At 40.8% G+C, this 23,628-nt stretch overlaps 1 protein-coding gene across 1 annotated transcript in view; it reads left to right on the top strand.

Annotated features, from left to right (window-relative positions):
* The window catches only part of LOC138597520 (spectrin beta chain, non-erythrocytic 4), a 65,824-nt gene that overhangs the window by 9,813 nt on the left and 32,383 nt on the right, over nucleotides 1–23,628 (top strand). The window contains exons 2-24 of the mRNA XM_069669129.1: nucleotides 391–548; nucleotides 881–1,032; nucleotides 1,469–1,642; nucleotides 5,202–5,293; nucleotides 5,444–5,524; nucleotides 5,781–5,896; nucleotides 5,995–6,107; nucleotides 6,368–6,555; nucleotides 7,716–7,833; nucleotides 8,107–8,265; nucleotides 9,362–9,664; nucleotides 9,846–9,996; nucleotides 10,496–10,632; nucleotides 10,731–10,880; nucleotides 11,140–11,508; nucleotides 11,641–11,855; nucleotides 11,994–12,131; nucleotides 14,855–15,095; nucleotides 15,194–15,352; nucleotides 15,623–15,753; nucleotides 15,856–16,081; nucleotides 17,953–18,155; nucleotides 19,413–19,503. Of these exons, the coding sequence (XP_069525230.1) occupies nucleotides 404–548; nucleotides 881–1,032; nucleotides 1,469–1,642; nucleotides 5,202–5,293; nucleotides 5,444–5,524; nucleotides 5,781–5,896; nucleotides 5,995–6,107; nucleotides 6,368–6,555; nucleotides 7,716–7,833; nucleotides 8,107–8,265; nucleotides 9,362–9,664; nucleotides 9,846–9,996; nucleotides 10,496–10,632; nucleotides 10,731–10,880; nucleotides 11,140–11,508; nucleotides 11,641–11,855; nucleotides 11,994–12,131; nucleotides 14,855–15,095; nucleotides 15,194–15,352; nucleotides 15,623–15,753; nucleotides 15,856–16,081; nucleotides 17,953–18,155; nucleotides 19,413–19,503 (3,852 nt within the window). The 5' untranslated portion in view covers nucleotides 391–403. The remainder of the gene's footprint in view (nucleotides 1–390; nucleotides 549–880; nucleotides 1,033–1,468; nucleotides 1,643–5,201; nucleotides 5,294–5,443; nucleotides 5,525–5,780; nucleotides 5,897–5,994; nucleotides 6,108–6,367; nucleotides 6,556–7,715; nucleotides 7,834–8,106; nucleotides 8,266–9,361; nucleotides 9,665–9,845; nucleotides 9,997–10,495; nucleotides 10,633–10,730; nucleotides 10,881–11,139; nucleotides 11,509–11,640; nucleotides 11,856–11,993; nucleotides 12,132–14,854; nucleotides 15,096–15,193; nucleotides 15,353–15,622; nucleotides 15,754–15,855; nucleotides 16,082–17,952; nucleotides 18,156–19,412; nucleotides 19,504–23,628) is intronic.

The following is a 23,628-nucleotide window of genomic DNA, read 5'->3' as shown; positions in this document are numbered from 1 at the left end:
CAACATTTTCATTTCTTACCTCTCACCCTGTACTTTGATGTCTTACTGAAGTTTAGAAGTTATTTTTATGCTCCGGTTTCAGCTGTCAACAGGAGAGATGAGAGGGCCAAATTATTTTACTCTCTGTCTCCCACCATCCTTTGAATCATCAGAGATATTTTATTTTAAGCTTCTCTTTTGTAAAATGCTCTGATGCCAAGGACAGATGCTGCATCATTCATGAATGGGAAGTGACTGTTATTTATGGACTCCAGTGTTGTTTTTTTTAGCTTTGTGGATTTTTAACCTTCCTAAGTAAATTGGAAGTGTAGTCGAAGCTGGTTTTATTCCTTGTGATTTGTGAATCTGAATTGACTGCCAGTAAAGAGAGATCATTTATTTGTGTTGCAGGGCGTCGGGCGCGATGGCTAATGCCTCCCCAGACCTGGACAACGCGGAAGCCCAGCGCCAGCTCAACAACAACAACCGACCAATTGGCTCCGGGTTCTGGGAAACAGAGTGTACCAGCTCCAAACTGTTCGAGTGCTCCCGCATAAAGGCCTTGGCAGGTCGGAGGTCACACACAGATCAATGCCTACTTAAATCAATATAGACACACACACACTACAAACACACCTGCTTCGGTTTGTGTATAAGTGAACCTGTATACATTGGATTATTTTGTTGTTTTGAATTTCAGTATCAAAAAACTTGTTTTGATCAAGTCTAAGAAAATGTTTTTTTAATTTCAGTGTTGTTGAATGATATTTTGGGCAATATTGGAGTATGTATTTTTTTTATTTGCCTCTTTCAAGAAAAGATATGTTTTTCTTCAGGAACTAGACTGACCTTCCCTTTCACCTTTTCTTATTTGTTAATCTTTTTCTATTATTTCCCTCAGATGAGCGAGATGCCGTGCAGAAGAAGACTTTTACCAAGTGGGTGAACTCCCATCTGTCCAGAGTTTCCTGTCGTATATCTGACTTGTACAACGATCTAAAAGATGGATACATGCTTACCAGACTACTGGAGGTCCTTAGTGGAGAGCTGCTGGTAAACACACACACACACACACACACACACACATTGTCAAAGAATAATGGGCTTTATATCAGTTTTGAGTCTCTTTATATATCATGTGATGGATTAATAGAGTTATAAGTATGTTGCCTTTCTGAACATCGATGGTTAATTCTAATATTAGCAGTGTTACCTAGCTACCTCCCATAGACAGCTAGCTGTTCATTCATGCAAAAATTTTAACGTTGGGCACTGCTACAGAAAGGTTTAGATGTTACAGTTATTTTGTCATCTTTTGTTAATTAATGATTTGTTATATAACTTACAACATGATGGCTACAAAGCCATCATCATCTTTGTTTATGGTAATTGTTTTAAAGTATGTTGATGCTACAGGATGCTGCTTATAGTTCTTTAATAAAGATGCTTTGAAGTGAAAGTTAGTAATAAATCTATCTGTTTCCACCAGCCGAGGCCTACACGGGGGCGTATGCGGATTCACTGCCTGGAGAACGTTGACAAAGCCCTCCAGTTCCTTAAAGAACAGAGGGTTCACCTGGAAAACGTAGGTTCGCATGACATTGTGGATGGAAACCACCGCCTCACCCTTGGCCTTATCTGGACCATCATCCTACGCTTCCAGGTAAAAAAAAAACACATGTAAAACACCTTGTATTGGTAAAAAAAAAATTGTATGACATTTTATGACAAAGTAGCAATGATGTGACCAAGATGTCTCTGCATGAAACAAACTTTAAACAAAACAAAAAACAAAGTTTATTAATTTCAAAGTTCATTAATAATTCCAAAGATTTCAGACTTGGTTGATTTGGCGAAACCAGTGGTGATTGTAGTAAGGGCAATACAACAGCAAACAGTTTTAGAAGCTAATTTGATAGAAAAGCAGCTGGTGTGTCTGTTCACAGTTTTATAGATGTATTTGTGATGAAGAGTCGCAGTGAGCAGAAAGTGAATGTTCAGTTGAACACGAAGCAGTTGCAGAAGGAAATGTTCGGTGTACATAAGCAGAAATATAATACTGCTCTTTTACGGCTTTGGTAGAGTGAACGCTAAAATACATGCTATATTGTTGGTTGGTCTGATATTATCAGTATTACATAGGTGTTTGTAGCTAGTGCTAGACATAAAGCTAAAGTATTAGCTAAGTTTCAAATATTTGATTCTTCCTTTGGGATAGAAAAACGCTTAAATCTCAGCTACTAAGGTCATTTAGGTGCTGGCATATGTTCCTGTGCTACTTACTGAAGCACAATAATGCTGTACACAGCAATGGCTTCATTTAGGATGGGCTGCCAGCGGTTCTGTTTGGGGGAGGTTGTCAAAGCTGCCGCATCATCAGTGTGCGACAGCGACAGCAGTGTTAGGTGGATGAAGCTTGAATGTCACTCAGGGCTCAGCGGCCTAGAGGTAGCAGTCACCTTCCAGTCTGCTCTGCAACAAGGACGCACACACACACACACACACACCATCACTGCACTCGCTCTCTTACATACACAATCTGTCAGTCTATCAGTCCGTCTATGTAGTCACACACACACACCTATAAACCTGTACATACTGTCTCACAAACTCACATACCCACACTTACACACATACTCCAGGCCTTAGCAGCAGTGATACAGGATCAGTTCCTGCCATGTAAGTACAGCAGAAACCGGCTCCTCTTTATTACGCTTCAATGCTACAGTGTGGCTTTGCACAAACTGCTTGTTTAGCATTATTCACCTTCTGTAACATTGTACAGTCGCCTTGTAGCCGTCTCTTGGGACTCATTTTTGTCATGCTAGGCCTCACTACCTACCACAAAGCACATTAAACAGCACTGCTAGCAGACTTAGGTTGTCGCATGGCGAATGTCACTCTGCAAGCCATTCTCGTGAGGCAAATATGATGATTGTTCTGTGTGTGTAATTTGGATGACTGGACCAGGACTTTGCTTCTGTACATGGGGCGCCTGCTCTACCCACTGAGCTTAACCAGCACCTCTGTTTATTTTTGTGTCCCAATATGTCAAATAAGCCTTTCTTTGAAATGTCTTGTTGTTGTTGGTTCAGTTACTTATTTAAGAAAAAAAACATAGTTAAGATTTATGAGTAATTCAAAAATACTAATGCCTGTTTTTCTTTTGTGTTGTTTTTATTCTAGCTAAGCAGCTGTAACTGTACAATTTAGGCCAAATAGTATTAGCTGAATACAACCCTGGAATCATTAGCTTGGCTTTCGCTCCAATCACCTTCTCCAGCGAGCCACCAGTCGATGGCCTCTTCAATTTTGCATGTGTTGAGAAAGGAAAGCAGTGCAGAATGCTGGTGTTCAGGTGTGTGTGAGTGGGTCTGAAAGAGAGAGAGTAATTATGAAAGTGAGGATAAGGGGAAGGATGGTTGGCTGATGGAAAACAGCAAGCAGTGATATGGTAAAATTAGCAATGTGTGGGCTAAATGTGACCTTCAGTCAGTGTTATCCATCAGTTAGAAGTGTCTGTTAATTAAAAAAAGGTAAAATGAGGTAAAATAAAAATCTGGTTCTTTGGTTGACATAGAATATGCTGTTCTCTACCTTTTAGAATAATTTAGGCTGCTGCCACTTCTGCTGCCTTCTGTTGTTTATATCATGTAAGTCTTGTGACAAACCTGCTTTATTTGCCATTATTCAAACAGGTAGGTAGGTAAAACATATTTAGCATGACAAAATGGCAAAAGCCTTTTGAAGAAAGGTGAAAACAGAATTAAATACAAAATACGCAAAATTTCATGTGGCTATGTATAATATAAAACACCAAGCTGCACGGGACACACTAGCACGTCATATGCAAATCAGTCTAAACATATTTGTATATGCAACTAATGTGACGGTACTGTAGCTATGGCACTAATTTAACATGAAACATAGTAAAAAAACCCATTACATTTTAAGCAGTAAATTACTGATAAAAGACAACAAAGTCGGAGCATGTTTATAAGGTAACTGATAATCTTATTGAGCATTGGGAAAAAAATGCAAAAAGGGCAAAAAATAAAGTCAGCAGGATGAACTGATGTTGACTGACTCATCTTTCCCCTTTGCACTTTGTCTCCCCTCATATCTACCTATTGTCCCCTTTCCTCCCTTTTTTCTCTGTTGAAAGAGAGTTTTCTTTGTCCAGTCAGCAGGTAGGGCCGAAACCACTGCAGTAACTGCACACAGGCAGAAAGAGGGGGAGAGAGAAACAGAGGGGGGGGGGAGAGAAGGGAGAGAATTGACAGGCAAAGGAAGTGGTAATCCTTATGTATTTACAGAGACAGAGACAGACGTATCATTTTATCGTAATGCCAAACTTCATCTGGCCTCTATTAGTGATTGTGAGCATGTGTTCATGTGTACCTAGTACATACAGGAGTTCATCGTTCATTGTGTATGTGTATGTGTATGTGTATGTGTCTGTGTGTGTGTGTGTGTGTGTGTGTGTGTGTATGTGTGTGTGTGTGGGCACACAATGTTGTAGCCTAACAACATGGTTAGCAGCTGATTCCAGGGTGTCATGTCCCCTATTACCTTGGATCATGTCACTGTGATGTGATCAGTTGAATAGCTGTCACTGTTACCTATAATCAAGCGATGTGATGGCTCTGTTCATTTAAGGGTTCAGGAATACTGTCAGGGCAGAGTGACTCTGACTCTTGCTCTATATTAGCTCCAGACCTCTGAGATATCGCCAAGATATTTGTTTAGGTGATTAAAATAGGGTTGATGTTCCTCTGATGGCTGTTTCCCTGGTTTAAGAAGTTGGTTAAATCGTTGTAAATGCTTCTGATCACTACTTAATATATATTAGCTACATAGTTATAGACTTATAAGTAGAAAATATATGACTTGGGATCGGAACCTGACCACTGTAGCTAATTATGAAGCCAACTTTGCTTGGTAGCTTGCTAATGTTAGCCAGACAGCATCTGTGTCCATAATCACTTTATAAACTCATTCACTGCTCCCTATAGTAGAGAGAGATAGACTGTAGTTAACTCTGTAGAGGTAAATTGAGATTCTGAACTACAACAATCATCATTTTTGGTGTCATCACTTAAAGATGTAAAGTTAGCAAAAGAGAGCAGCAGAGTGCATCAGACTTTATATGTGAAACAGAAGGTGCAGGGTCTCTGCTGTTATTTCTCTCTGAACTGTTGCTTTGCTGTGCTCTTGTTCAGATCCAGGTGATCAAAATAGCGACAGAGGATAACAGAGAAACTCGCTCTGCCAAGGATGCCCTGCTGCTTTGGTGCCAGATGAAGACCGCAGGGTGAGCAGTCATATGAAAATACAAGACACTAAGCTGCAACAGTGATTTTTATTCATCATTTATGTAATGTACCACTTTGGTATGTGTATGTTAGTATGATGTGCCTCTTGGTTTACATTTAAAGTTACAAAAGATTCCTCCATGCTCCAGGTACCCTGAGGTCAATATCCAAAATTTCACCACCTGCTGGAGAGACGGCCTCGCCTTCAACGCCCTCATTCACCGACACAGGTACGGGCTATTTTTAAAACATCTCAGTCGTATGCTTCTTTGTTTAGTGTTGGGCATTTACAAATTTACAGCAAAAGAGGGATAGTTTGCCATGGTATTGTATTTAATTTTATCCACACCAATGTTGTTATTTTTCATTTTCCAGGAATTTGTATGGTTAAGATGTTATTATTATTATGAATTTGATTTCCATGCAAAAACTGATAAAGGAGTCGAGCCATACAAACATGATGTGTGATCATCTTGTGCCCTGCAGACCTGACCTGATAGAGTTCCACAAGCTTACACGGTCCAATGCAACCCACAACCTCCAGCAAGCCTTCAACATCGCAGAGCAGCACCTGGGCCTCACCAAACTCCTCGACCCTGAAGGTTTGCACATTAGTAAATAGTTACTGTGTTGCTGTCAGTTAAATCAAATATATGTTAACTCCTCTGCTCTCTGTCTCTGCCAACACCCTGTGGTGCAGATGTAAACACAGAGAACCCAGACGAAAAGTCCATCATCACCTATGTGGTCTCCTACTACCACTACTTCTCCAAGATGAAGGCTCTTATTGTGGAGGGCAAGAGGGTGGGCAAGGTAAAATGCACCCATTTGCAGCTACACTCACAGTGACACTCCATGAAAGTTTAAAGGCCAGAAGTGTCAGCAAGCCCAAAACAAGTAATTCATTGAATGTGCAGGGCTTAATTAATACAAAGACATCATAAATCATAAAATGTCTCTTTACTATCATTGTGTATCTTTTTCTTCCCATTTCTTCTTTGTTTCTCTTAACTCTGTATCCCACTATTCCTCTCTAAATCTGTTCTCAACCTTTTACTGTCAATCTAACCCAGGTACTCGACAGTTGTATTGAGGCAGAGAACGTTGTCAACCGCTACGAGGCTCTAGCGTCAGACCTGCTGGAATGGATAGAAAAGACCATCGCTGTCATCAGCAACCAGAAGTTTGCCAACTCGCTGACGGGAGTTCAGCAGCAGCTACAGGCCTTCACAACCTACTGCACCATAGAGAAGCCCATCAAGTATGTGTAGTGAACTTCAAGAATGACATCTGGATATTTTTGTTATTTATTATTTATAATCTAATTTTAAGCTATAATTAGCTAAAAGGGATTGTATGTAATATGTGAGCATCTAGTTTTATTATGCAAAATTGCATATTTTATGTATTTACCTGATGATAAACCAACATATTGTTCTAAACTATGTCTCATAGAAGTGAATGAAGAAGTGTCTTGCTTTGTTTACTTGCAAAGCATGTATGAAACACCGAAACACCGAACCATGAGCTGTGAGCCTTTTGTCCAGCAACATTAGGATCAGCATTACCATCAGCCCAGTACTCCGCTCATCGCCCCGCAGGCACTGGGACTACACTGGCAGCTATGATAATACCCACGGACACATTAACATAGATAATACAGGTTTCTTATGTCATTAAGCATACAACTTGCTTAACCCCAAAGAGACTTGTGTTCTTTTAACTGAAGCTGAAACATGGAAACGTGGAGTTTCACCTGATTATATGATTAAAACCAAAGCAATTAGTCGATTAAATGATAAGCTGATCAACAGAAAATTAAACTGCATCATTTTGTAAGCAATTGATTTAGTAGTAATTTATCTAAGTGCTGGATATTCTCCGGCTCTCTTTCTCCCGCCAATGTGAGGATTTGATATTTTTCATTGTTGTGTGCCATTTACAATAATAATGAAATAAATAACTTAATGTTTGTCCCAAACAGAAATTGGCTTTGAGGAAAATACTTGTTTCTGGCATTCATGCATACATGCTTCTCAGAATACTACATCTTTTCCCTGAAAATTCTGAGTCCACCCACAAACTTGAAATTCACATCACAAATTGATACCTTTCTGTTGTCATAAATCAGGGTCCTGAATGTCTTTCACTAAAAGATCAATCATTTTTATAAATGGTTCTGAAAGGTGTCATCATATTGGTTTGAATCAGTATAACATCCAGCAGACTGCTCCTGAGGGATAAATCGCCATGACTCTGGACAGTAGGGTAGCCAGCATTTACTTTGCTAAAGTGTCCTTGAGCCAGACAACAAAGTTGGAAGTACTTTTAGCCTGTCCTACACCAGAGAGGAATGTTTTAGGAGAAGAGGCAATATTGTAAAGCAGCATTACTGAGTAAACTTTTGTGTTTCTCGATCAGGTTTCAGGAGAAGGGGAATCTTGAGGTCCTACTCTTTACCATCCAAAGCAAACTTAGAGCCAACAACCAGAAACCCTACGTGCCTCATGATGGAAAGCTCATCTCAGACATCAACAAGGTCAAACATTCACCATCTGTGTTGTTTTTATTTTATATGCAATATTTCACCTTTTCTGAAATCATTCAATGACAACTGATGCACGTGAGTCATTTAAAGGTTCCCATCTCTTTTTAACAGTTTAGAGAAAACCTGCAGTCAAACTTAGTTACAGAAGTTTTCCCTTTACATTTCCCCCTGGCTGTTCAACCATGAACTGTATATTTTCAGCTACTTTTACTTCCTACTACTTTACCAAAATGTAAAGGTTTTTCTTTGTCCTTTTCTGTCCAGGCCTGGGAGAGGCTGGAGAAGGCGGAACATGAGAGGGGCGTGGCTCTGCGTAAGGAGCTGATTCGTCAGGAGAAGCTGGAGCTTCTGGCTCAGTGCTTTGACCATAAAACTACCATGAGACAAGCATGGCTTAATGAGAACCAGCGACTTGTATCGCAGGTAGGGATCTCTGAAGTGCAGCAAACACCACTTTCTTTGTTTTTCTGTGTGAATGTAGTCCTCCTACTTCAACTCATCTTTTTTAATGTTTGCATGCTCAGGGAAAAGTTGTGAAAGTTTTTTCTGGGTTTTTTTGTAACGTACAAAAGCTTTCTGCCAAAACAAGTTAATGTTCAATATCCACTGCTCAATATCCTGCACATCCGTACAGTTTTTAATTACACCTGTTTGTATTATACGTATTACTTTTTATATTTTTATTCTTATTGCCTATTTTTTTTATCGTATTCTATTTTCTTATTTTTATTCTAGTTCTGTGTTAATTGTTCTGCACAAATTCCTTGTATGTGCAAACCTACTTGGCAATAAACCCTGATTCTGATTGTCAATGAAAAAAAAAAAGCACGGAACCACAGATAAAACATTATATTCTGATTGCTTCACAGCCGTTAAGCTCTAAATATAAAACTAACACGCCCACACCTCTGCACAGCCCGTCAGGAAGGTGACACATTTTGTTTGTTTGCAGCTGAAGCCACGCTTCATCCTGCCTGCTGAGTGTGTCCTCTCTGCTCTGCGCTCCGTCACACCTGCAGCTCTAATGCAGCCAGGACACAGCTGACCATTCTCATTCAGATGTTTTGTAGGGTCCCTTTGGCATCTCATACCCACTCACAAGGTCCCCTTTAGTGTCTGTTGCAGACAGACAGAGAGTAGAGGAGAGAAACAGCGATGTCACCTCGTGGCTATGTTTTCTTGTAGGCCCAACCTGCAGACTGTTGGTTGGAGGGGAAAAAAGTACCCCATTTTGGATGTCTAAGATTTCTTTTTTTGTTGCCTTGCTAAGAGAGAGAGAGTTTGTTGTTTTTAACTAGTATCTTGTGAAAGTTTTAAATTCTTGTATTGTAACAACCCTAACCTTGAGTATATATTTGAAATTCTGTTCTACTGTGTAAAACTTCTTCTAAGGTTCTCCCTTGGTTGTCAAACCTACACTAGTTATTCTTCATTAGATTACACTTTAAGCTCTCTCACTCCTCCTATCATGTCTTGTCTGGAAATGTCTTTTTTACTCTTTTCTTCTCTCTACCCAAAGGACAATTTTGGTTATGACCTACCAGCAGTCGAGGCAGCAATGAAGAAACATGAGGCCATCGAGGCAGACATAGCGTCATATGAAGAGCGAATTGGCGTGGTTGTGGAACTTGGCGCAGAGATGGAGTCTGAAGGATACTACGACATACGACGTATCTTGGCACGAAAGGAGAACATCCTGGGCCAGTGGAGCCTGCTGAAGGAGCTGGTGGCTGGGAGAAGGACCCGACTGGAGAAGAACCTGGCCCTGCAGAAGACTTTTCAGGACATGGTCTATATGATCGACTGGATGGAGGACACACAGGTACTGGAGAGTTTGTGAAAGAGAGAAAACAAGAGAGACACGACTCCAAAATAAACAGTAGGAGGAAAGAGAGATAGAATGAGGGAATAGAAGAACTTTTGTACTCTGATATTACAGATGTACCTTTTCATCCCACCACCCTTTTCACTGTCTCATCCCCTCATCTCCTTTTTTCTCTCAGGTCCAGCTGCTGTCGAAGGACTTTGGGAAGCATCTTCTGGAGGTGGACGACCTGCTGCAGAAACACAGCTTGCAGGAAGCTGACATAGCAGTACAGGCTGAGAGGGTCGAGACGCTCAACACCGCTGCACTCAAATTTACCACTATAGAGGGTATACACAAATGAATCCTCTTACAATAGCTCTGTCAACAACACCTCAAGAATATTTCAATTGAACCTTTGTTAAACACATCATGTAAAATTGAAATCTGTTGAGACTGTGTTCTGAGAGTAATTGAACTCTCTCAGATGTTTTGCTTTGGTTTGCATGGTCATACACTTGAGTTAAATTTAAAAGTCATTTGGATTGTACTGAAGTGGCCACAGTGTTTCCCCCAGTGCCTGTTGTCATTGACTTAATGAAACAAAGAGGAAGCATTGATACAGTTTTGAATACATGAAGTCAAATGAAGATGTTCTCGACCTGGAAACAACAGGGAGATTGATTTTTGGAACTTGATCTTTGTAAGGTGATCTGCTCAAAACACTCATTTACATGTTCTTTCCTTATGTTTTTGAGCTAGTCAAGCTCAGAGTACACTACTGTAATGAATGAATTGCTGTTTCTATTCTATGTTCTATTATAGTCAACTTATTGTGTTGTCTCCCAGGCTACCAACCGTGTGACCCACAGGTGATATGTAATCGTGTGAACCATGTCTCTTCCTGTCTGGAGGAGCTGAAACAACTGGCAGCTAAAAGACGCGCTGAACTTGAAGAGTCGAGACAACTGTGGGCCTTCTTTCAGGTAGGACGGGTCAACAGGATGAGGAAAATATTTTCAGAACTAGATAAGGGTTATTTTCTTCAAATATTTTTTCTGTTATCTGTTTGTTCTCCTGTTAGGAGCTGGAGGAGTCAGAGGCTTGGATCAGGGAGAAGAGCTCCATTCTGGGAGCTCAGGGTTATGGAAAGGACCTGAGCAGTGTGTTGAGGTTACTACAAAAACATAAGACTCTGGCTGGGGAACTGCTCGCTCACCGGTCACTGCTGCAGGTGTGTGTATGTGTGATGGTGTTTTTGTCTGCCTGTTACAAACTACCCTTTCAGTATAGTTTCACTAAGATAATCTGACTGTTTTTTAGTTTGGGTAAAAAAGCACATTTATTATTCAAAACTTGTTAATATTTAATTTTGGGGGAAAAAATCATTATTATTGGACATTAATGTTAAAGTGTTGGCTAGTGTTCCACATTACTGCATACAGAGAGAGATGATAATGCTGTTCTCCTTCCATTCTGCCCTACTTTTCCAGAACACCATGAAGCGAGGAAAGCAGATCCTAAGTGAGAAGAGCTTTGGCACGGCAGGGATCCAGGAGCGCATCATGGAGGTCAAGAGCGAGTGGAAGAGGCTGGAGGACCAGGCTGCGCAGCGTCTTGGCCACCTGCAGGAGGCACTAAACTTTTTTCAATTCTCCACTGAGACAGACGACCTGGTGGCCTGGCTGCAGGATGCTTACCGCCTGGTTTCCAGTGAAGATTTCGGACATGATGAGTATTCCACGCAGTCGCTGCTGAAGAAACACAGAGGGGTCAGCGAGGCCATCGACAAACATCGCGTGCATGTAGTGGCACTCCGCAAACACATGGTGGCGCTGCCTCTGCGATACCGTGAACAGGAGGTGAGTAGCAGAAGCAGGGAAAGCATATTTTACTTTTTTTGTATATATCTTATTGTTTTACCCCTCTATGTCCTTGCTTCCCTTCTTCCCTCGATGCATGTCTTTCTGTCTTCTCTCCTCTCCTTCCTGCAGGAGTCACAGGTGCGTATGGGAGAGGTGGAGCAGCTTTATACCGAGGTGATTGAGGTGGCAGTGCTCAGACAGCAGTGGCTTCATGACGCCCTTGCCGTTTACCGCATGTTCAGTGAGGTTAATGCCTGCGAGCTGTGGATTGATGAGAAGGAGCAGTGGCTGGACAAGATGGAGATCCCAGAGAGACTGGAGGACGTGGAGGTGGTGGCTCATAGGTGAGGAAAAGGGAGTGGGGCTAGATGTTGAAAATGGGACAATAGTTTCTGTCTTAGGTTTAAATCAAAGACCTCATAGATTTTGGCCTATTCCAAAAACTCTTAACCCACTGTATCCCTCATTGATCTTTGTTTTAGGTTTGAGAGCCTGGACCAGGAGATGAACAGCCTAATGGGAAGGATCCTGGACGTTAACCAGATAGTTCAGCAGCTCCTTGATGGAGGTCATCCTTCTTCTACAGAGGTCAGAGGATGTCAGGACCACCTAAACTCTAGGTAATGAAACACACTTGACTCAAAAGCAACAACAGCTACAACAACAACCACTGCTCCAAGCACCAATTCCATTATTCCTATAACCACTTGTGCTACTACTGACAAAAACAATTACAACTGTACAAAACACAGGAATGCTTCTTTCAGTTGTACTTCTACTATTAAATTGCATTACTTGTAATACTAATCTACAACTATCACCATTACTAATGATATTCCTGCTAAAAGACCTACTCAGTGATGTAAGTTTACCTTTCAAACACAGGCAGTTCACAGTAGTCAGCCCGAAGCACAGAAATGCATCAGAATTTGTTTTACAACACCATCCAGGGGAAGATAACTAGTTATCAAGTAAATTAAAATAAAATAGATTAAAAATATTGAACAGTTTAAAGAAAATGATAGTTGCCCTAATTTTAATCAAAAAAGTTGATTTAATCAGCCTTTTTTCCACAGAGATTCCGCAACAGCGCTGTAACAAAACTCTGCCGTTACTCCACCTTTATACTTTAACACTGAACTAAACTACGGTGTCATATTGGTGTTCCAGTGTGCGACTGTACACTGCGTAGATATTGCTGTTGCAATGTGTTGATAAGCAGGGCACTTAAACACTAAAAGAGTTTGGAGGATATGCTGTAGGAAAATTTTAATCAGGTTTTCTCGTCTTTCAAACGTATTTAAATATATCAAATTTGTGATGTTGATTTCATTAATGTTGTTAAAGGAGAAATTCTCCCCTGGAAAAAGCCGCTGTCAGTCAAAGCTGGTGTTCTCTGTAATCGATAGAAGCAATAATATTTGAAATTGCCGGCATAGGTGTGGAGAAAGTTGTACAAAGAGCTCGTGGTTTCGCCTATTCTATATTCCTACAACACCCAGTGTGCATTGCGCCCCTCCCTCTGAAAGGAACAGCCCAGCGAGAGACGCTGGAATGAATACTACCGTTTTCCAGTCAAGGATATTAATCGCTGCAGGCAATGGCTCAGAGCGGTACAGAATCCGAAATACAACAAGAATATTTGGGTGGATCGTCTAAAAAATCTTCAGGTCTGCAGTCTACATTTCAAACCTGATGATTTTGAACGAGACATGACATCGGAGGCGGGAGTCTAGATTGAGGAAGCGTAGTTAAGCTAGCTCCCTGGCCTCCGCAAGACTACGTAAAACGCGTCATCTTCGTAGTCTGGCGGAGGTTTTCCAGGGCTCATTGGAAAAGCGGATAGCATCCTCCAAAGGCACAGAGCAAATGTCATTTTTTTTTCCTACCACAATGGCATGAGCTCCCCATAATAGCATGATTGGACTGAGGTTGAAAATTGGCGAACTGGCCCCTTAATGTACTGTAAATGTGCAGCCTGTGGACATAAGTAGATAAACAGTGCATTCATTTATGAGATATCTGTCCTATTTGCTCCTGGGACGAGGGAGGAGTAGGCGGGAGGAAAGAGAGATTCACAAGGAAGAGATATTTCTGTTTGGCCGACATGTTAATTTTTGCTAATTTCCGGCCAGGTCGGCCTTCTGATATGTGTCTCACTCATATTCACTGACCACTATTACGTCTGGCAGCAGAGTCCTTGATGGCCGGGTGTTCATGAGTCTTGTGACCTTGGCACATAGAGTCAGTCTCAGGGTGACCATCTGTGCTGGCTGCCTCAGTTAGGACGTGGCCAGCCAAGAGCAAAAATAAGAACAAACATAGAAAATAAACACCTCGCTCTAATTATCACATTCTCTGGTTTGATTGATTAAAATTCAAGTTGCAGTTTTAAGATCTGAACTACATAATATCTTTGCGGTCTTTAGATACAGACCATGTGTACGGGATTGGGTTTTTGATGTAATTCCCTTAAACTGTTTTTATTAGCTACAAAGAGTCACTAGGGGAAACCGAATACATTCGTCTAGTTATGAAAAGATTACAAATATTTGAATGTAGTTAAATAATTTCATAAAGCACAGTCATAATTTATATTCTACTGATTTGCTATATTGGACAGCTTGGACTTTTTATTATCCTTTAACTTTCAACACATTTTCTACCTTTCAAACTGATTTCTTATGTAGTATCTTTTACGGTATTAGGAGGGCATTTATTTATTTTTATTATGCTGCAACCTCCACACACACATACACAAAAATATAATCACCACCACCACCTATAAGACAACTTCTTCAGCTCTGAGGTCAGTATCACCGAGCTGTTTTCCTGCCTGCCTGCTGAGCGCTCTGTCTGCCTCACAGTGACTCTGCCATTACCTCATTACAGTCACAAGGAATTGTGTGTGTGTGTGTGGGGGGGGGGCATCTATGCATGTTAGTGTGTGATTCTTGGCTGAATGGATGTGTATTGAGACATGCTGGTCTGGAGCAGAATCAGGAGAACATATTGTATGACGATACGGTAAGCAGACGAGGCCTGGGCTTAAACCACAAGCAGAGAGCAAACAGAAATAACTGCCTCCAATGAATCAAAGGAGGTCATTTCAGGTCATAATGCCTTTTAATAGTAAGCATAAAGCAAGCAGGTGAAGCAGATCATTATCAGAACTGTGATACTTTTCAGTTGATACATAATTTGATTTGGATTAAATCTGCCGCTGTCCACGTCTGCAGCATGTTTTGCATTTTGACATAAAGACAGAACTACACTCAACTCTCTCTTCATCCTTTTCAAACTACACTTCAGTACGACTATCCTGTCTCTCACATCTTACCAGGTGGAACAGCATTGTGGAGCTTGTCGAGCAGAAGAAAGATCAGCTGGACTCGATGTTACGCCTGCAGAACTACCTGCTGGAGTGTGCTGAGATCAAGTCCCAGATTCAGGACAAGAGAAAAGCCATCGACGCCACTCAGTACATGGGCAGCGACCTGGGAGGAGTCATGGCTCTGCAGAGACGCCTCTCCACAATGGAGGGAGCTCTGTCCGTTCTGGAGCCCAAACTATTACATTTACAGGTAGGGAGTGATGTGAAAGGAAGTTATTATCAAAGGTTTCAACCATGGTATTCACAATATCATTACCTCTACTTATTAACTTACCTACCTGGATGTAGGAAGAGGCGGAGCATCTGGCCACTGCCCACTCAGGTCGGGCTATGGAGGTTCTTGTTCCGTTTGATGGCATCAGTGTGGAGTGGGAGGAGCTGAAGCGCACTCTGCAGGGCTGCGAGGACTCGCTGATGGTGGCTAGCAGGCTGCAGAGCTTCATACAGGTACATCTGACTAGTTTATAGATCAGGGAGAAATCTATCAAGTAATTTCATACAGTATTTAATTAAAGGAACAGGAACATTTTATTCACATGTACCCATTAACCTATACTTGATCTGCCTTAAATGTTACCTAGCAAAAAAGAAATCACGATCATTAAATAATGAATAATAAAAAATGTAAGGTGATCATGGGTTTAAGAGGCATAATCACTAAAAATGTTATTTATATATCGTTTTTGTAAACCATTTTCCTTTTCCCCATCCTGTCAGGACCTGGACTCTTTCCTCACCTGGTTGGTCCAGACGCAGACGTCTGCTGCCTCCGACCAGCTGCCCAATGACCTGGAGGAAGCTGAGAAACTCATCAACAAACATGCTGCCCTAAAAGAAGAAATCGGACGGTGGGTAACTGAAGGATCATTAACATATCTTCCTGAAATCTCCTAAAAACATCAGCTTTTTCAGAGAATAATTAAAGGTTCATTGTGTTTTTTTCAATGCAGGTATGAAGAGGACTATGAGCGCCTGCAGGCCATGAACGAGCTGCTGGAGTCCGAGGAGGCTCCTCTCCCTCAGGCCGCCCTGCAGCAGTGGCTCCAGAAGCTTGATGTTGGCTGGAACAAACTGCTGGAGATGTGGGAGAGCAGGAGAGAGGTTCTGGTCCAAGCTCACATTTTCCATCTGTTCCTGCGAGATGTTAAACAGGCCGAGTCCTTCCTCAACAACCAGGTGAGACAAACCAAGACTGAGCAGGAAGTTGGGCAGCCGTTTAAACTTTTCCAGATATATTTGCATTACTTTAAGATTCAATTTCAGTTTTACAGTCTTTCTGTTCTTCATGAATTTACATGTCCTGAGTTTGTTCCTGGCTATGTTTGTAATAATGTGTTGACATCGCCAATATCTGCTAAACGTCAAGAACTCACCTGTTTCGCCAGACATAACGATATACATATAGTATGTAATAGTGCTGCAAAATGTGGGAGAAACACAAATATTGCTTTAAGGTGGACCAGTAGTAAACACTCACATCTTTACTCTATATTGATTTTCCTCAAAGCCCTTAAAATACATTGACACATTAAATACATTAAGATGGAATGTGATATTAAGTACATTGCCAGTGAAGCTGGATCTCATCACCTAAATAACCTGCTGTCGTCATGAACGAAGAGGCCAAACGTTAATTTCTTGCTGCAGTAGAGCAGGGGTGTGGTCAGCTTAGCCCTGCCAAAGTCAGCTCTGAGATAGAGAGAGAGCGAGACACAGAGAAAAGAAGACAGGGGGAGATAGAGTGTGTGTGTGTGTGTGTGCGTGTGTGTGTGTGTGTGTGTGTCAGCAAGTGTCTTTGTGGAGAGTGTCTCTGTGTTATGTGATATTAGAGCAGAGGCTGTTCAGGCAGCAGCATCCCAGTAACTTTAGATGTACATTGTGGCTTCATGATGAGGTGTAGGAGGAGGAACCTTTGAAAGCCTGCTATGTAGGTTGTATGTTTGTGTGTTAATATTAAGTGTTATAATGTATTTAAAGACACTTGTATAAATACTTGGTTATTTGTTGCTCCATTCTGTTAATGATCCCAACGAAACTTTGGTTTACAAAGATTGGATCTCAACTGGATTAAACAAGGCAGCTGTAGAAGTGGGATAATATGACATTAACAAAAGACAGTTATTTTGACAACAAAGTTTTGGCCTTAATAGTGCAGCAATATCCAGTCTCATTTTTAAGTTAAAAGTAGGGGATGGGTAATTTAATCAGCTATTAATACAGAATACAGAAATTACAGAGAGCATGGATTTTGTGTAAAGCAGCAGATTAGGACACATTTTAAGTAGATTTTCCTTTGCTGAATTATGATGTTATCTTTTCTTTGATCATATATCAAAGTGTCTTATTTCCCTCGCCATATAAAGATTTAAGTACATTTCCAGTTCCACAGACCAGCCTGTGTCATGAAGTACAAACCAACCATCAGACTGAGGTCTGCAGTCTGCATTGCTGTATTTACTCTCAGAATCACATGCACAGCGGTTTGTTTTTCTTATCTGAAATGTCACAGGCAGAGATGCCCTTGACTTCTGTGTGTGTGTGTGTGTGTGTGTGTGTGTGTGTGTGTGCGTGTGCGTGTGTGCGTGTGTGTGTGTGTGGATGTGGCTGTGTATGCCTGTGTGTTGGCCAGAATGTCTCTCTCTGTTTGATAATAGATCTTTACCAGAAACCTACTCTCCTTATGAGCCTGGGGGGTAGCAGCATTTCTTCTTTAATAAGTATCAAAGACGTTCCAGGCCATTGATCTCTGTCTACCTCTTCCTGTTGTTCTGCTTCAATTTAGTTTATTTCTCTGTATCTAGAGGGCAAATACATTTGTAATGATATTTTTAGTTTTGTTTAAATATTTTGTTCTTAAACCAAATGAATCAGACTTAAAGTCTCTTTAATGACAGACAATTGTGAAAATACTCACACTCATGAATATCTTTCATCTATTATTTGCTGTTTTGATACATTTCTGTGTTTTATGGGCTTTTGACTTTCAATTTAAATCTTTTGTTCTTGAAACAGATAAGCACACTTCTCTTCCCCTCTTCATCTTCTAGGAGTCAGCCCTCGCTCACGTGGAGCTGCCCACCACAGTGGAAACAGTCGAAGCCGCTATAAAGAAGCACAAGGACTTCACCACCACCATGGAGCTGAACCTGCACAGGATCAAAGCTGTGATTGAGGCTGGAGAGAGTCTGATCAGCCAGAGTAACATCTACTCAGAACGCATCAGGGAACGCATCGACACCCTCGCCAACAGGTACCACAGACACAAAAACAAAAAGTAGATGCAGAGTTATAAAGTAAATCTTGAATTAAAACTGAGACTAAATTGAGACTAAAGTCAAGATTGTAGGACAGCAAATCAATTCAAAAAGTAAAATTCACTTGGTGTGATCATGTGGCATGTCAGAACTAAAAACCTAAAGAATAAACACTTTCCATCAATGTAATATATTTTAGTTGAAACAGAATGTAACAATAGATCAATATATCTAAGCATATCAAAGAAAAGTCGCAGGTGTCGACTGTCTTGCTCTTTGAAACATTTTTTGTCTTGCTGTATGGAAAAGGAGCAGAAGTAATAGTTATGTCTTCGAGGTCGAGTCTCTGGCACAGATTGAGGGGGAAAAAAGAAGACACAAATAGACTCTTTGCAGTAGTTGCTTTCCTGTAAAACCCCTCAGTCATTTTTTTTCCTCTTTAATTTTTGATATCTCCATTTTAGAGGAATTTTGTCCTCGATGTCCACAGTTCATGTTGGTTTTGGCTCTGTTCAGAGAGTACCAACTGCCACACCGCACTTTGTGCTGGCTGTACGTTGAGCTGATTTTAAAGCTCCCTGCAGCTGTTCAGACACAATGCAGCAATAATAAAAAGAACAATAAGAGCTAAAGAACTGGAAACAGAGGGACTCCTAAGTTTAAATGTAACAAAAAGCAGAAAACAGAGCTCTGTCTGTTTAGACCCAAACTGACACCTGACCATGAAATCTGAGTGATAGCTGAGGTGGTGGTGGTGTAAGTGTGTGTTGGGTGGGGGTGGGGGATTTTGCATGTGTATGTGTCCAACAATAGCAAAGTGAAGAACCATATGGGCTTAGATTTAATTTACATAATTTAACTCATTGGACATTTATTTCTCTCCCATGGGGGCAAATAAATTAGCACAGTGCAACATCATTATTTTAATGTATTACATTCTGGTGTGTAATAAATCATTTCACTCATGTTCATTAACTGTTTCAATACAGGCACAAATGGTCACTTGTTTGTTATTATCTACAAAAATCATTATTAGTCCTCCATCAATTACATTTAAAGATTGTTTTATGTAGATCATTTCTGTCCGAAACAGAAGAAGGTCAGAAAATAAGATTTATTTTTCAGAAATCTCATTGACTGTTAAAGAAAGAGTATAGATAAACAAAGTCAGATATATTTATCTGAATATGTTGTGATGTTTTGAATTGTTAGTTAACATGAAACTGAATCTGGCCTGTCCTTCACTCTCTCAGGGGAAACCAGAACAGAGAACTGGCCCAACAGTGGCTGGACAAACTGAACGACCAGTGGGAGCTTCAGAGGTTTCTTCAAGACTGTCATGAGGTAGGAGGCCAACAACACTAAGCTAAACATACTCTTAGCATACTAATGACCTACTGAGGCTTATATTTCGAGCTCCGTCCACCAGTCAGTTTAGAACTGAAGAGGCCTTTCGGATGAGAGGTGAAACGTCTTCAAGAACTTCAACCAAGTCCAGTAGCCCTTTGGATTAAGCTTAGAATCACTGACTGAGAACCTTCACAGACTTAAGGGACTTAGTAAAGTCTGATGTGAGTGAGTTCAAGAGTCTTTTCAAGGAGAAAATGAAGAGGATGGTATTCTCTTCTTTCCTTTTTGTTATAAAAGTCAGCTTCACATTTTGGCTTAAGATTTTTCACTTTGTAGTACACCATCACCCACGAATCATGGAATCTGTACCACTCAATGCACACTCCTTTGACCTCTTGTTATTCCCTTTTGTTGCTGATAAAAGAAAAAAAAAGGTTTTCCAGCCTAAGATCGAAAACTTGGATGTAAATGGGAAGTTTTAGCCATCTTGCCATGTTCATAAAGGCATTTGTCATGGAATAACTAGACTTAGTTATTAGTGCTTTTAAGCGGACCATCTTCACCTGTACATCTGACTGTACATTCATAATTCAGTGTAGTTACATCAGTGCCATAATTTTCTGACGTGTTTGTGTGATCTTTCAGAAGTGCTGTGAAAAACCTGTAGGCAATAAGTACAGATAACAAAACATGTCAGCGTTTTGAGGGTCATCAAGGAATTATTTTTTTATGTAAAGATATTGCTGACATGATCTAAACCTCATGCATGTTTAGTTGTGTTGCACACAGTTCACCTCTGCCCGATCCCGCAGTTTGCTCTCTCACCATGCAGAGTCATGAGCTTCTTTCTGGGCCAAAACCTTGTTTAGTTTCAGCAACTTTCTCTCTTTGGCTCTACTGAATAATTCAGTAGCACAGCTTCTCATCACTAATTCAGAGGAGGAAGAGTGTATCTCACTGTGTACTGTACATGAGTGTGTGTGTGTGTGTGTGTGTGTGTCATCCATATACAGTATCTGTCTGTTCCTGTGTGGTATGCCTTGTCTGGAGAAATACAGTATGCATGAGGAGTCTTCCCCTGAATGTGCGTGTGTGTGCGTTTGCGTGTGTGTTTGTGTGTGCGTTTGCGCGTGTGTGTGTGTGTGTGTGTGTGTGTGTGTGTGTGTGTGTGTGTGTGTGTGTTTGAGTGAGTGAGTGGCCTACAGTGGGCGAGTGACACTGCGTCAGTCTGTAGGAACCTGAGCTCTCAGCTGCCAGGGTGTGTTCTCTTCAGTAAAGGCTGCATCCTTTGGCTTCCTCACTGCTGCTTGACAACACATTCATACTGAGCCTCAGATATTTTTGTTGTACTCAGAATGACCACATCTAAAGTCTATTTCCTTTGGCCTTTGTGGGTAGATTTATGACACACTTTAATTCGGAGCAACCTACACTGCTGCTTTGTGCTGTATCAAGACAAAAAGATCAAAACAACTGTAGATAGACATGTTGCTAAAATCAAACTAAACTAACGTTGAAAAGAAAGTTGTCTGTGTTTATGTTGCACTAACAGGGTTTGCCTTATTTTGGGTACAGACTTATGTTTTAAGGTACACCCTAGTTGCAGTATATGTAATGCTCTCCCTAGATGGAGCTGCTCTTTAATAAATACTTCCCTCACCCTACAAAAATAAAACAAGGTGTGAGGAACTATTACAGCTAAAACGTTCTCAAATAACAGCAGAGTTTGTTTGTTGCATCTTATTCTTGTATTTTTGTTAATTTTTCTTAAGTGACTTTAATATTTGAATGTGGTTTACTTATTTGCCAAATACATTAGTAGTAAAAAGAGACCTGTAAACAGTCACATGAGCTTTGAAGTATATTGTTTGTAACTTAAATTAATCATTACGCAGCTTTGCGATTGAATGTATGGCTTTGCTTGTTGCTTCAACAATACAGGACTTCAAAAATATATGAAACATGTAATTATTTTAATTTAATCTCTCCTTAACTCATTTCTTTCTTTTTTACCAACAACTCAATCTTCAGCACTAAAGGATATAAAAGCGGTGAACTCATACTAAAGCTAATTCTGCAGCTTTTTACCTGGATTCACCTCCTGGTCTGTTTCCGGACAAGATGTGTTTCCCCAAAGGCTGCATTAGGCTGCGTGCGTGCGTGCGTGTGTGCGTGCGTGCGTGTGTTTTTTGCTGGTCTTGTGATTTTGTCCTGTCAGGTCAGAAAGGATGGATTAATGAGACAAATCAATATTTTCTCAGGATTTAAGAATCCTTCTTTAAAGGTATAATCTCGAAGATTTTCATTTAAATAAATGTCTGTTAAGTCACTATCTATCGCCAGATGAGGTAACAAAATGGTGATTGAGCCTATGGCCCACTGATGAAAGCCTTTGCATTTGCAGTACATAGTATTATTATGTACTGGGTGTCTGTGGCGACATTCGCGGAAAAAAATTACAAGCAGAGCCCAGTTAGTGATGCGTTTTTCATCAGCCAGCAGTGGTTGGTCTGCCAGAGAGGGTAGGCGGAGCTAAGCAGCTGCTTTTCTGGTCTCTGCAAGTGTTTTGAGTAAACAGTAATCTACTATGGCTGAACAAACAAAGAAAAGATGGATGACTACAGATACAACTTCAACAAGAAGTGAAAATCCAAAGAAGAAGAAACAAACTCGACGCTCAGATGAAGCAAACGTCTGAAAAGGAAAGCGACCGTCAGCCAGGAAAATCAAGAGTTACAACCGTTACTAAGGGAGCTAACTGTAAACATCTGGTTAAATCGGCAAGTGTCCTCCCGGAATTACTGCTTATCGCCAAAGATGACACCAAAGAGAACGCATCTAAAATCTTCAAGATTAGACCTTTAAGCTTTGTCTTCTATATATCACTTAATTACATCATTTGTATGTTAAAACTTTTAGTAAAGTTGAGAAAATGGTCTGTAAGCTATTAACAATCACTAGACTACATGTGCCATGCAAGAATACCTCATATCACTTACATACTCTAAAGGAATTATATTTTTAGTATAAACACAAACTTCCCCCTGCTATAAAAGACTGGAAATGAAGATTGTTTAAAGTAAGCAGCTAAGGTTGGACTTCCTCCATATGTCATTACATTTTTAGTCTTGTTTAAAACATATGAAAACAAAACCAGTCTGTTCCACTTGCTAAATAATGTTCAAAAAGGGCTACTTCATTTATTAAAAGAATATTTTCAACGGTTATGGAAGTAATAATTGCTTTAAATATTAATAAATCATTTCTTTTTATTTATTAATCAAAGGACAAAATGTCAGAAATCAGTCTGTCCGTCTTATTTCACCCAAAGCTGTGAAGTCTGATGATGTGGTGATGACGCCATGAATCCTCCTCTTCTCTCGTTCATTGTCTTCTCTGCCTCTTCTTTCATGTCGCCTTCCCCCCCCCTAATACGTCAGACCAACTCTATTTACCCCTCCCCTCCCTCATTCAATGTCATTCATTCTCCAGCGCCTCCCCACCTCCCTCCCTAAACACACACTCACACACTCCCTCTCTCCTCCTCCGTCACCCTCATTCAATTCATTTACAGTCTCAAGGGGGGCATCAGGCAATGACCCTCCATGACCTCTGCAGTCATGGGACCTGTCGGTGTGTGTATTCATGCACACGTGTTTGCACAATCTTTATGAGTATGAGTGTGCACACACTCTTGTTTGTGTCTTCATGTATGTGTGTGAATGTGTGAGGCGTGTTTACTCATGTTAGCCGGCATGTCCTTACCCGTCTGTACAGCGTGTGATTGTGTGTGATAGCTCCAGGAAGAGGTGACAAAGTGAAAGAGGGGGCGTCGGACAGAAATCCTGCTCAGGTCCTTTGATGGAAAGAGGAGCAATAGATCTATCAAACTACAAATGCATCATTCAGGATAAATCACTCCGCTGTCCTATCCTCTTCTACCCGACTCTCTTTTTCCACTATCACACCTCCTCTTTTTCTTTTCATCCATCCGAATCATTACTGTTTCTCTCTCTCTTTTCTCTCTGCTTTACCACTGCAGCAGCGTCAAGCTAGCTGGAGACAGAGAGTGCAGCTGCAGAGAGGGAGAGAGGGATGGTAGAGGGGGTTGGTGTGTGT

This window comes from Semicossyphus pulcher, unplaced genomic scaffold (assembly GCF_022749685.1).
Source record: "Semicossyphus pulcher isolate SPU_LCO1_2020_fin unplaced genomic scaffold, fSemPul1.0.p SCAF_19, whole genome shotgun sequence".
Taxonomy (NCBI): domain Eukaryota; kingdom Metazoa; phylum Chordata; class Actinopteri; order Labriformes; family Labridae; genus Semicossyphus; species Semicossyphus pulcher.
Note: the sequence above shows the minus strand (reverse complement) of the source record. Positions and strands in the feature narration are given on the sequence as shown.